At 41.7% G+C, this 12,660-nt stretch overlaps 1 protein-coding gene across 2 annotated transcripts in view; it reads right to left on the bottom strand.

Annotated features, from left to right (window-relative positions):
* LOC109935240 (plexin domain-containing protein 1-like) overlaps positions 1 to 12,660 on the bottom strand; it is a 268,940-nt gene that overhangs the window by 43,956 nt on the left and 212,324 nt on the right. Inside the window, exons 12-13 of one of the 2 annotated variants that reach the window (XM_048614604.1) lie at positions 11,820 to 11,855; positions 1,040 to 1,114 (exon numbers count right to left, since the gene is read on the bottom strand). In XM_048614604.1, coding sequence (XP_048470561.1) covers positions 1,092 to 1,114; positions 11,820 to 11,855 — 59 coding nt within the window. In that variant the 3' untranslated portion in view covers positions 1,040 to 1,091. Of the gene's footprint in view, positions 1 to 1,039; positions 1,115 to 11,819; positions 11,856 to 12,660 lie in introns of those variants that run through there. The other variant, XM_048614603.1, reaches the window with a different exon arrangement.

Raw genomic sequence — 12,660 nt, 5'->3', positions numbered from 1 at the left:
TCTTCACAGATGCTGCCAGACCTGCTGAGCTTTTCCAGCAACTTCTGTTTTTGATTCTTAATCATGATTCCCATTTCTCAAACAATTAAGTTACAGCCCAACACAGCCACAGATACTGATCTTTCCAATTTGTATTGTTTCTCACAATCAGACTCAGGTAATTGAAGGCAAGTGAATCAGAAAGAGCGGAAGTAAGTCTAATGATGTACTGGTGCATTTGTGGCACAGTGGTAGTGTCCTACCTCTGAGTCAGGAGGCCTGGGTTCAGGTCCTGCCTGCTCCACACATGTAGCATAACACACTTGAACAGGTTGATTAAAACTATCAAATCAAGTACTGATTTATTCTGATCCAGCAGGAACTGCCTACAGAGTGGCAGATGCAGTAACTTTGAAAAAGGAACCATTTTTATTGAAAAGCAACAATTTGCAGGACCATAGGATAGGACAGGAGTCGACTACTAATTTTTAAAAAATCCAAACCCAAAGATGTGCAGGTCATGAACTTGCTGTGCTAACTTGCCCACAGTGTCCAGGGATGCGCAGGTTAGGTGGACTAGCCATGGGAAATGCAGGGTTACAGGGATAAAGTGGGGAGGTGGGATGGTCTTTGGAGGGGGTTTGAGACTTGATGTGCCAAATGGCCGCTTTCTACACTGTAGGGTTTCTATGAAGGCAGATAAATTAAGACCAATAGACTGTAAGACTAGGAGCAGAAGTAGGCCATTCAGCCCATCGAGTCTCACCCACTATTCGATGAGGTCATGACTGATCTGATAAGACTCAACTCCTAGCATGTGAGCCTCACTGAAAATGCCAGCATTTGTTGCCCACCCCTCATTGCCCTTGAGATCAAATGAGAGTCAACCGCCTTGCCCTTGGAGTCGTATGTTGGCCAGATTAGGTTAAGGGCAGAAGATTTCCTTCCCTCAAGGAAGACAGCTTTTTATTTTAAACAATCAATGGCAACATAACAGTTACAATTACTGAGACAAACTTTCAGTTTCAGATTTTTTAATTCATTGAATTTTGATTTGAATCCACATCTCCATCATTAGTCTGGGCCTCAGGATTACTAGGCCAGTGACAGTATCACTGTAACACCATGATGTCCCCTGTAAAGAAATGGAATAATTATGATGTCCCTGGCCTCCATGAGTGTGGTATGAATGATCATAGAATCCCTACAGTGTGGGAACAGGCCCTTCGGTCCAAAAGTCTACACTGACCCTCAGAGCATCCCACCCAAACCCATCCCTCATAACCCACCTAATCTATGCATCCCTAGACACTACAGGCAATTTAGCATAGCCAATCCACCTAGCCTGCACATCTTTAGACAGAAACCCACACAGACACAGGAAGAATGTGCAAACTCTACACAGACAGTCACCTGAGGGTGGAATCGAACCTGGGTCCCTGGTGCTATGAGGCACCAGTGCTAACCACTGAGCTGCCCTCTATGCTATGCTATACTATGAATCTATGCTATGAAACAGAATCAATATCTTAGACCAATGGAGACTTTTCCATGACCTAAAAAGGAAGTCTGCTAGGTGGAACAATACATTAAGCAGCAGTGGCCTTACATTTGAGATTTGCTCTTGTGAATGCCTGTTACATGTCTATGAGGATACAAGAAAAAGGAGCTTGAAAAGATCATACAGCTCCTCAAACCATTGCAGCCATTTCAATAATATCAAGCCAAACTCCACTTTTCCACATTACCTCCATCTCTTAGAATCAAAATAAATCTATCGATTCCACCCTTTAATATTGTCAATGACCTGGGCATGCACTGACATCTGGGGAGTGGAGAATTCCCAAAAAAGCACAAGCCTCTGAGTGATGGAATTTCTCCTAAACTCAACCTTGACTGGACAACTCCTTATCCCCCAGTTTGAAGCTCTGCAGCCAGGGAAGGTTCAGAGACGAGGATCCAACTCTGAATTAGCAACTTTTTAAAAAAATGAATATAAGTCAGTGCGAGCATGAAAAGAAAAATATTGCAAGATGAAAAGATAAACTTCAAAAGGGCAGTTCTTGAAGCAGTTCCATCAAAATAAATTCTAGCTTAAAAGTATTTTTCTCCCATATCCGTCACATTTAGGTTTCTTTGACCTTTGATGAGTATTCTTTGCATTAAAAATGTATACATAATCTTTTTGCTAGCATGATGTCAAGTTTGCAATGAAAGAATCATATGATCAATTTGAAAGAACTGAGGCTTAAAAGGGATCTTATTATCAATTTAAAACATCATGCAAGACAGCTGCACTAGTTGTGTACAGAGATCAGTAAAGTCACTGGTTCCTGGCATCACCTCAGCCTGAAGGAAGCCACATGTGATTAAAGTTTCCACTTTTATTTCAAACATGATTAATACAAGCTTCCATAATTTGGCAATTCTCTGTAAACATAAGTTTTCTCTTTGCAAATCTTAATGAGTAGGTTCTACTGCTTCTGTCACAGTTTTCCCAATGAGACAGTTATTAATAAGCCAAGCGATGGAAAGAGAGAGACATATGGGATAGAGAAACAAAGTGGGTATACGTCAACTTCAGAATCTTGAGCAATACTTTGAAATGCACAATTTCAAATTGATTGGCTATTATACACTGCATTCAGTTTCCTCTACCTTTTCACAGACATGTGTGTCAGTTCATTGACATTTTACTTTTACTTGAGTCTTTGTGCTCTTTAAGCCAAGATCATGTTTAGGCTAGAACAATGCAAATTAATTAATTTACAAACCAATTCACATCATTGCGAGAGGCAAAGATGTGGATTTGATTTTATTTTTTTCATGAATATTTTGCCACAAAAATTAAGTATCTGAATACTAAAATAGAAATGCATTGAACACCATTGGGAACTGATCTGTCTAACATCTTCCTGAGCCAATTTCTTCACTTCTAAAACAAATCTGTCTCTTTTTTTTGTAAACTGCTTCCCATAATTTAATTTGTTTCTTCAAAAACAAATCCCTTCTAATCTGTTTCTTTTTATCCAGTTACTCATCTCTTTGTCCTCTCTGTTCATGTTCCTCAATATTTAATATGTTGAATAAGGCAGGAAAAGACTTTCAGAAATTTACAATCTATAGTTTAGCACTAACACCATTTTCCACCTTTCCCAGAAGCCCAGAAGCTAACTTCCCACCAGGGAAGAACTCAGCTTTTTCTTAAATTGAATAAACCCAATCACTAGTTTAACAAATGATAAGCACAGTTGGTGTGACAGAAACCAACCTGACTCTTAGTGGGCTCTTGTGGTGCAGTCGTAGTGCTTCTACCGCTGGGCTGGGAGACCCAGGATTGAGTCCCACCTGCTCTAGAGGTTTACAATAATATCTCTGAGCACATTAATTAGAAAATGTCTTCCATTTTATCCCTATAGGGACTAGCATTTCTAACTCTTTTAAGGAAAAAGTAATTGTATTTATACAAGGGTGCATGGATATAAAAAGACACAGTTTCTGATTCTACTGTTACATAGCAAGACATCATTGTTCTCAAACTTTCAAGAATTTCTTTGTAGACGCCTTTCTCTTGTTGAAACATCCAATAGTGGATGGCCATTATTTCCCCACCTAGGCTTAGTGATCTCTTTCCTCTCCTGCATCAGCTCCAAACTGGCCTTATCTATTCAAAGTTTTCTTTCTCTTACACTTTTTGTAGAATGTACATCACCCAACAAGGTCCAATTATCTATGTAACATTTATTGGCATTGTTCCACCAAGATCTTTGTTGAGGGTAGTGGGGTGGTGTAGGGGCCAAGAGGGGGAGTGAGGAGGTGGGGGAGAAGAGAGGCGAATAAAACAGTTTGTGTCCTTTTCAATTTGTCTTGTGCTCATTTCAATTTGATCTGTTTTTGTACTGCTGTCAGCAGCCATCATTTTTCTCTTTGTACTTCCCTGTGTGTCTGATACTTCCCATGTGCACTGTGGTCTTTTGGAGAGATTGCATCCGCCATTCTGATTCTACCTTAGGGAGTTCTGCAAAATATCTCCGAGATCATGTACACTGACTGTGTCCATTGCAAACTGTTGGACAGACACTGGCACAAAGCTATCAATGAATCTTGCTTCAGAGATAAGAAAGAAAGGAATTTTTTTTTGCCATCACTCACTGTCCAATCTCTCTGCAGTCAGAGATTAATAATCAAAAACATTAGTGGAAAATCCAAGCTGCCTGAACGCTATGTACTGCACTGAACAGCACACAGCAGGAATCCAAAACATAATTATCAAGGGAGGTAATCTCACCATTCTCCTTGACAACAGCTATGTATACCTACAAGCCTGTTGTGTTAGCCACACTGTTTTGGGCTGGCCAGCAGGGTAGAAGACTTGAGTTAACAAAAATATACTGTTTGCAAAGGAAAAAAAAGCTCATTAACTAACCTAATATGTGACAAGAAAAACTAGCATTAGAAATGTAATTAAAGCATTTATCTACTTTGGCTAGAGACGGTTTAAACGTGCGCTAAAAAAATACAGCAGTGCATCCAAAATAAGGTAGACTCAATTTCTGCATTGCAATCATTTATTACCACAAGTATCACAAAAGCCATTAAAACAGGCAATATGCATATTAACAACAGGATTGATTAGGTACAATAAAGGTAAAATACTGTGAAATCTGAAACAAGCACAGAGAACACTGGAGAAACCCAGCTGGTCTGACAGCATGCATGGACAGAAAACAGAGTTAACGTTTCAAATCCAGGAGTCATATACTATTTCTCTCTCCACTGATGCTGCCGGACCTGCTGAGTTTCTCCAGCATTCTATGTGTTTTTTGAGTAGATACAAAAACGGACTTGAGAGTGAAGTGCAGAATTACCCTATTTACAACTTTAAAAATTGACTCTATGTTCAAATAGAAGCTTCTGGAACTGTCTTTTACATTATAAAATTGACTCTGAGGAAATGCTAAGGTGGTTGCCAAGGATCAGGTGACCTTTGCAATGCCAACATAGACAATCAAGCTTCCGGAATGTTCCTAATTAGATTGTCTTGCGTGGGATGGCCTCCCCTGAGAGAGTACACAATTAGACACATCCTATTTATGGAATTTATACTTGCTATTGTTTGGAGATTCGCCCAAGACACAACTGCAGACTCCATGGCTCTGAATTGGAGGCCTAAGATCTCATCCATTATCTCTATCATTCAGCAATAGCATTTAGTTAAATCATTCCAAGTGGATAAGACCGTGTATTGGCCATATGACTGAAACCTGTCTGAGATAATGAGTTTTAACTTCAAGACCCAGAAAGGAACAGAGCAGTCTGCAATTGAATAATGAAAGCTGTAAGAGCATCAGCATAACAAGGCTGTAACGTTCTTGTATTTTAAGATCTAGAAGGTTGCAAAGTCTTCAACAGTCTCCCAATCAGATTTCAAAACTCCAGGTCCATCTGTAAAAACCGGAACCTCCTGGTACAAAAGCCACATGTGCCTATCTTCATGACCTGCTGAACATTCATATCAGAGAAGGAATCCCACCACTATCCTGAGATTCCAATTCCAGCTATCTGAACTCATCTAAGCTAAAATTTTGAAGTCCAAATGAATTCCATCCTCATCAGACCTGCAAACACTTTTTTTGTTTCTATGACAAGTTAAATACTGATAACTCTCCCTTTGCACTACCCCTCGTAGAAGTGGGACTAGGGGATGGCCTCACCCTAACTTCATATTCACATTTAATAAGCTCATCACGCCCAGCTGCCAAACACCAGCCTGAGAGAAATGACCACATCAGAGGTTCAAAGACCTATTAATATTCTGAAGACATTCAGATCACCTGAGATCAGCGAGCTACCAGCAGAGCTACTGAAACATGGCAAGAACTCCATCCTAACACAGCTCAAGAACCTATTCACTTAGATCTGAACTGCAGAGGATGCTCATGATGACTAGAGATGAGGAGTAAGTCTGCAACAAATAGAGCAGATCAAAAGGTCCCCAGTCCAAATCTGGGTGCCCCCTATCTTATAGGCACCTGGCCTCAACTTGAGCTGTGTTTAGTCAGATACTTTAGAGACTTTTGATTTGACTCTTAGACAGGCACATGGAGGATAGTAAAATGTAGGGTGGGCAGGGTAGTTTGATCTTAGTAGGATAATAGTTCAGCACAACATCGTGAGCCGAAGGGCCTGTACTGTGCTGTACTGTTCTATGTTCTATGTCCTCGGTATAGACTGGAAACAGAAATGGACACTATCCATCATAATGACCAGGCAGGCCTCTGGGTAGCAGATCATATCGTGGAATCATATTTGCATTCAGGACCAGCAGAGTTTTGGATATCAGAAGTCATTTGTTGTAAAATTAATTGAATTTAAGGAAGTTTTGGATAGCATCCATTGACAGTCACTCTAATACATTATAACAGTGTTCTGGAGCAGGATGTGAACATCTTCAAAGGCTTATGCCTTGCCTCCAGCAGATTCGTCAAGAGCAGTACCGTCACCTTGAGGAGTATGGCAAGACTGCAAACTCTCACCATTCCTTTCCTTCTCACTGATCACCTTCATCATGAGGAAGACTCGCTACAGTGTTTGGAATCCCATGCCGATTTTCAGCAACCTTGATTTTGCAGAAAACCTCACCTTCCTGGCAGAAGAACTGTATTTGCTCCAAGGCACGACCAATAGTTTTGAGAGTAGCAGTGCCAAGGTTGGTCTATGCATCAGCTGCATTAAAACCAAGGCAATAATGACTGGATGGCAAGAAGATGATCCCAGCACTGTTGGGCAAGAGAATATTGAGGACATCCATCACTTCCCCTGCCGAGGATGCAACATCTTCAAGGAGGGTGATGTAGAGATAGATTTTCACACAAAAACTGGCAGAGTTACATCAATTTTCCAGTGCCTCCACATGGCGTGAGCACCCAACACCATCAAGATGGCCCTGAAGCTGGAATTGTATATGCATTGGATGCCAGTGAGACATGGAAGGGGAACAACAAAAGTGTCACATAAAGTGGACATCCTGCACCAGCATTCTCTACATCAGACAACATCATCAGTGAGGAAGTGCTACTCAGCATTGGTCAACAGTGCCTACTGGTTATCATGGCAGAGAGAGAGAGAGATGAGTGAAACTGCCAGGACATGTGTTCAAACTCCCAGACACATGGCTGCACAAGATTGCTAGCTAAGTAGACATCGCTGGATGGGAAATTTTTGTTTTCCCTTTATTTGTTAACAGGAGGAGGACATCGCTGGCTAGGTCAGCATTTATTGTCCATGCCCAATTGCTCAGAGGGCAGTTCTGAGTCAACCACATTGCTATGGGTCTGGAGTCACATGTAGGCCAGACCAGGTAAGGATGGCAGCTTTCTTCCCTAAAGGTCATTCGTGAACCAGATAGGTTTTTCCCGACAATCGGCAATGGATTCATGGTCATCGTTAGATTCTTAATTCCAGTTGGGTTTTTTTTTAATTGAATTCAAATTCCACCATTTGCCATGGCAGGATTCGAATCCAGGTCCCCAGAATGTTATCCAGGTCTCTGGATTAACAGTGCAGCAATAATACCACTAGGCTATTGCCTCCCTGTGAAGAAATGAAGAAAGGGCCGGTCAAAGAAGACCTGGAAAAGTACGTTTAAGAAGGGGCACCCTCTGGGCAGCAGTGATAGAGATTGTGATGGACTGGGTCTGGTGGTGGAGTCTTGCTGTGCATTGTCCTGCTCAGAACAGGAGGTACTAAATCTCAGTTTACATCTTGTAGAAGTGCACTGGCCTCTTTACCCACGTCTTTCTTCAGTGTGTCAGGGTGAGTGTAGGGATGGAAATCCTCCATCAAACCCACTAAAGTCTGCTCCTGTTCTACAAATTAAGGGGCTAAAATGCACAAAAATCCACCTTCCCAAAACAAAACATAAAGGAATTGGGGTTTTCACTTCATTTATTCTCCATTATGTGCAACAGAAGGAATTGAGGAATATGGTGAGGAAGACAGTAGGAGAGGTGATCTACATAAAAACCATGCTTCAAACTTCCATAATGCTCCTTACATATAAAGAGAAATCCCAAAGAGGTTTACACTGAAGAGAAAATAAAACATTGCGAGGAAGGGATGAACAGCAAAGGGGAATGGCAAATGTTCAGAGTTGAGTAAAAGGAGAGAGGGAAGGGAAAAGTTAGAATTAGTGAAGGATTTGCAAAGGTCAGAGGCTGACTGAGAGGTCAGCATTGCTGGAGTGTGAATTACCTTTGTCTGTCAAGGAGATGAGTACAATTCACTGTGCAACAGGGCCATTTCTCTGCTTCCAATGTTTTTAATGCTTCATTTTTGTAAAGAAATACCAAATCTGCACAACTAATGAGCAGCTAACAATTCAAATCCAACCAGCCAGGTCTTGGCCTGCAGTATGTGCTGTGATTTGATTGATAGTAATTGGTATGTTTATATCCAGTGTTGCCTCATCTTGAATGGAAAACAAAAATTCAACCCATTTCATTTGGTAGTGAAGATAAAACTAGATTCTTCTTGTTCATCAATCCCAGTATCTTGTTACATCCCAACAATTTCGTCAATGATTGACAATGACGCTGTAACGCACCCCACATCTATACCTACCTCTGTACCATGAGGAGCATTTAATCGAGGTCATGGGATCTCACTCACTGGTGGGAGAGCTGGAAAATGCCTCCCATTTTGAAGAGAGCTGCCAGGCACTTCAGCAGCCAATGCTGACCCTTCCCCTGGGCACAAGGGGCAAAGCCTTACCCCATCAGGGCTACTGTCTAATCAAGGCTGGAAGCTCTCCTCTGCAGGTACAGACAGCGGAAGCAGTGGCACTGATCAGTAATATACCCACCCAAAGGACTGGGCCACCGGTGACTGGGGGTGGGAGGGTGGTCATGGAGTGGGACTCACGGATGTGGGGGCTGGTTGACAGTGAGAGTAGTAGAGTGACCTTTAGCAGATCATACCCTTCCTAACAGTGAGTCCTTCCATCAAGCACTGACCCTAGTGGGGAACTCAAACAAAGGCTGTGTTCCCATTTCAGTAGTGACGCTCTGCCCTACCTGTTCCTGGGTGAATACTGATGGTAATAGGATGGGCATTAATTCTCCATTTAAAAGGGCCTCAGCTGGCAGTGAGGTGGACATGGCAGAAGTGGAAAGGTGGTGGCATCCCCACCTGGCACCCACTCACTCTGCCCCATGTCTGCATTCATCTCGAGGGAGGGCAGTAAATTCTGCCCATGTTTGTCAGCTCACTAGGCCATGGTCATCCGGAAGAAACAGGGATTCATATAAAGATACAATCTCAAGGCCACCCACTCCGAGCTGGGTTGAAGCTGAACTCAGTCAATGTGTCTGAACATAGTGAACAGACTGAGCTTCCCTAAAGGGTATAGGATCCTTGGTGATTCCCACAGGGATTGTGGTGGGGTCTATAATAGTGTCAAATGAACCATGGGAGGCGTTATGTTATGTCCACGGTCAGTATATGTTTAAGAACCACAGACCCCAATTAACAGACATGCTCATGATATTATCACCATATCATAGCATATGACCTAAGGGCACAATGGTCACCATCACATCTGAATTCAGGCCACTTGAAGCATGTCACACTGAGGTTAAATGTGCTATTCTTTGTAACTGAACACCTTAATGTTTGCCCAGACATGATGTGCTCGTGAATGCAATATTTGGATAAATATAAGTGAGCTATAATAAACATATGTTGGATCTTTCAATATCATGTTATCTATGTCCTAATTTCTTATGCTACAGGGGATAAAATACGCACTGCCACTTCAGGTAAACACACCCTGCTGGGGCCAACATATACAACGGGAGGAGTGATTGGGAAAATGCTGAACCTGTCCTGAGAGATGGAGTAAAAATTATAGATAGCGCAGAGGAAAATGAAAAAGCAACAAGTCTCAGTGTTTGGTATAAAATGCTGTCACAATTGAAGAAGGAAACCAAAGAGAAATCATTTTGACTTTTGGAAACAGCCTAATACAGGTGTACAAGAGGTCGCCTCCTTCCTCAGGTTTACACCCTTTAGCAATGTCACCATGTCCAGAGAACAAATAAAAAGGTGTGTGTGTCTGCACAAACACTGAGGATTGAGAAACTTCAACTGCAAATTTGTATTCCTTTTTTGTTTAGAAAGGCCATTATATTTTGCAGAATCTTAATGTACAGTTCTTTGCTTGCTAAGATAGAAACCTAGCCAAATAAACACCAGCTACAGATATATCATCATAGTCTACCTGACCATGGGGCTACTGTCTTATTGGAGAGAACTTGCTGGTGGTGGTTTATGCTGAAGGTCACCATGCTTCAGTTGATGGGAGAGATTGAGAAGGAGGACCCTTCATAGTAACCTCAGTTGGTACAGAAATTGAACCTGTACTGTTAGCATCACTCTACATTAACTAACCAGACACTTAGCCAACAGAGCTAAACTAACCCCCACACTGCCAGCTGCAATGCCTAAATACAAATACTGATAGCAGTAACTAAAGCTAAACTAGAAGCACAGATGCTGCCAGACCTGCTGGGCTTTTTCAGCAACTTTGTTTTTGTTCCTGATTTACAGAATCCGCAGTTCTTTCTGTTTTTATTTTGCCTGCGACAGGAACTAGTGTTGTCAGACGGAGGACAAAGGTCGTTGTCTGCTACTTAATGTTGTGTCCATTCACTGATTCAAAGCCTCAGTTTGCATGATCACAGTATGAAATAACACAGACGATGTGCTCTGGAGCTGGCCCTTTGTGGAACACCTATGCAATAAGACACACTCTCTTCCCGTTGTGCTGTTAATTTCTCCACCCCAGATATATATCCAATTCCTTGTTGAAATATACTAGAGCAGTGGCTCCCAAACTTTTCAATAACATAGCACATTTCAATGAAGCAAACAATTCCACAGAACATCCATGTTTTCAGCTGAATGAATTGCTCATAAACATCACGTTTACCAGCGTTCACTGTGCTCATGGCCTTACTCTACAGGTTTGCACTATTGTCCTTACACCAAGCTAAAGAAAGGTCAAATGCATTAATGTTCAAATCCAACAGAAAACACCTTTCACTGCGAGCACAGACACATTTTCGAAATCTGCTCAACTCAACTATTTCTAACTATTCATGGCCCTAAATCTGATGCATTCAGTTCAGTGACTGACAGGTTTTTTTTTAATTTGGTAATTAATTTTCATAAGTTTTATGAGTTGTCATTTTGGTTGCAATAAGTATGTTTAAGATGAAACAATGCCTGTTTCACATTGATTTTCATTACTTTTGCACAAAATTTCACAGCACGCTTGGGACAGTTCTCACAGCACAACCAGTCTATGACGGCACATTGGGGGAAAGCAACTATACTGGAGAATCCTGTTTTGACTGTCCCTTAGTGTAGCACACTGCAGATGATAACAACAGTCGAAACAGTGTGGAGCTGAAGGAACACAGCTGGTCAGGCAGCATCAGAGGAGTAGGAGACCCTGATGAAGAGTCTAGGCCCGAAATGTCGACCCTCCTGCTCCTCTGATGCTGCCTGGCCTGCTGTGATCCTCCAGCTCCATACTGTATTGACTCTGACTCCAGCTTCTGCAGTTCTTGCTATCTTCGAGATGATAACAACAAGTTGCTCTTTAAACAAGGCTATGCTTGCTGACACCCAGCAGTATGACTGCTAGCAGCACTATCTCTCATTAAAATAAATAAAGCCTGAGAAATAGTTAAAAAAACCTAAAATTGAGAAAACAATTAATGGAAGAACATATATTGTTAAAGCAAATTAAAAATATAAATCTTTATAAAACTTACCGTCATCCTTCAGATGAAAAATGAGTTTCGTATCATCTAAAGGAAAGAGAAAATTGGAATTAGTGATACTGCAATGCACATTGATGACAGATAATAAGCTCAGATCTGTGATATGACGCCATTTTAAAATCTTGTTAAATATTCCTATTCATTAATCTAGCTTTGGGTCTGATTTCTCCCTTTCTCCTTGCTTTTTTTTTGTTTTCTGTCTGACTTTCCAGTGCTAACTGCAGGGGCATTATTACTGCTTGAGAGAACAGCAAACTGTAGTAAAAGGTAACTCACAGAGGGGGTGTGTCAACAAAAGAGGTGCCCGCTATTTTATCAAAAACAAAATTGGTTATAAAATATAGAAGGCAGCTGAGCCATCACTGTGGGATTGAGTGGGGAAGGTAATCGCTCTTTCACAGGGCCCTTGTACTACCTAGGCAGGAAGGCATGTATGCAAGCCTAGAGCATTGGTCACTCAGCTTGGGATTGGCTGCCCACTCACTGTAGGCAGTTGAACTTCAGACACTCCAGTGCAGTACGGAGGGAGTGCTGCACTGTTGGAGATGCTGTCTTTCTGATGAGGTGTCAAACTCAGGCCCCATCTGCCTACTGGTTGGTTGTCAAAGACCACAAGGCTCTCTTTCGAAAAAGGAGGGAGGGGAGTTAACTCCTTGTCATATTTAGCCTTTGGTCAGCATCAGACAAACAGATTATCTGATCATTATCACATTGATGCTTGTGGAACCTAATTGTGCGTAATGTAGGTTTCTACCTTATAACTTCAAAGAGTACTTCGTTGAGTGACTTTTGCGATGTCTGGTGGATGTGGAAAATGCTATATAAATGCAAA

Source organism: Rhincodon typus, chromosome 30 (genome assembly GCF_021869965.1).
Source record: "Rhincodon typus isolate 14 chromosome 30, sRhiTyp1.1, whole genome shotgun sequence".
Classification (NCBI taxonomy): domain Eukaryota; kingdom Metazoa; phylum Chordata; class Chondrichthyes; order Orectolobiformes; family Rhincodontidae; genus Rhincodon; species Rhincodon typus.
This window is presented reverse-complemented; position numbering and strand designations above follow the sequence as displayed.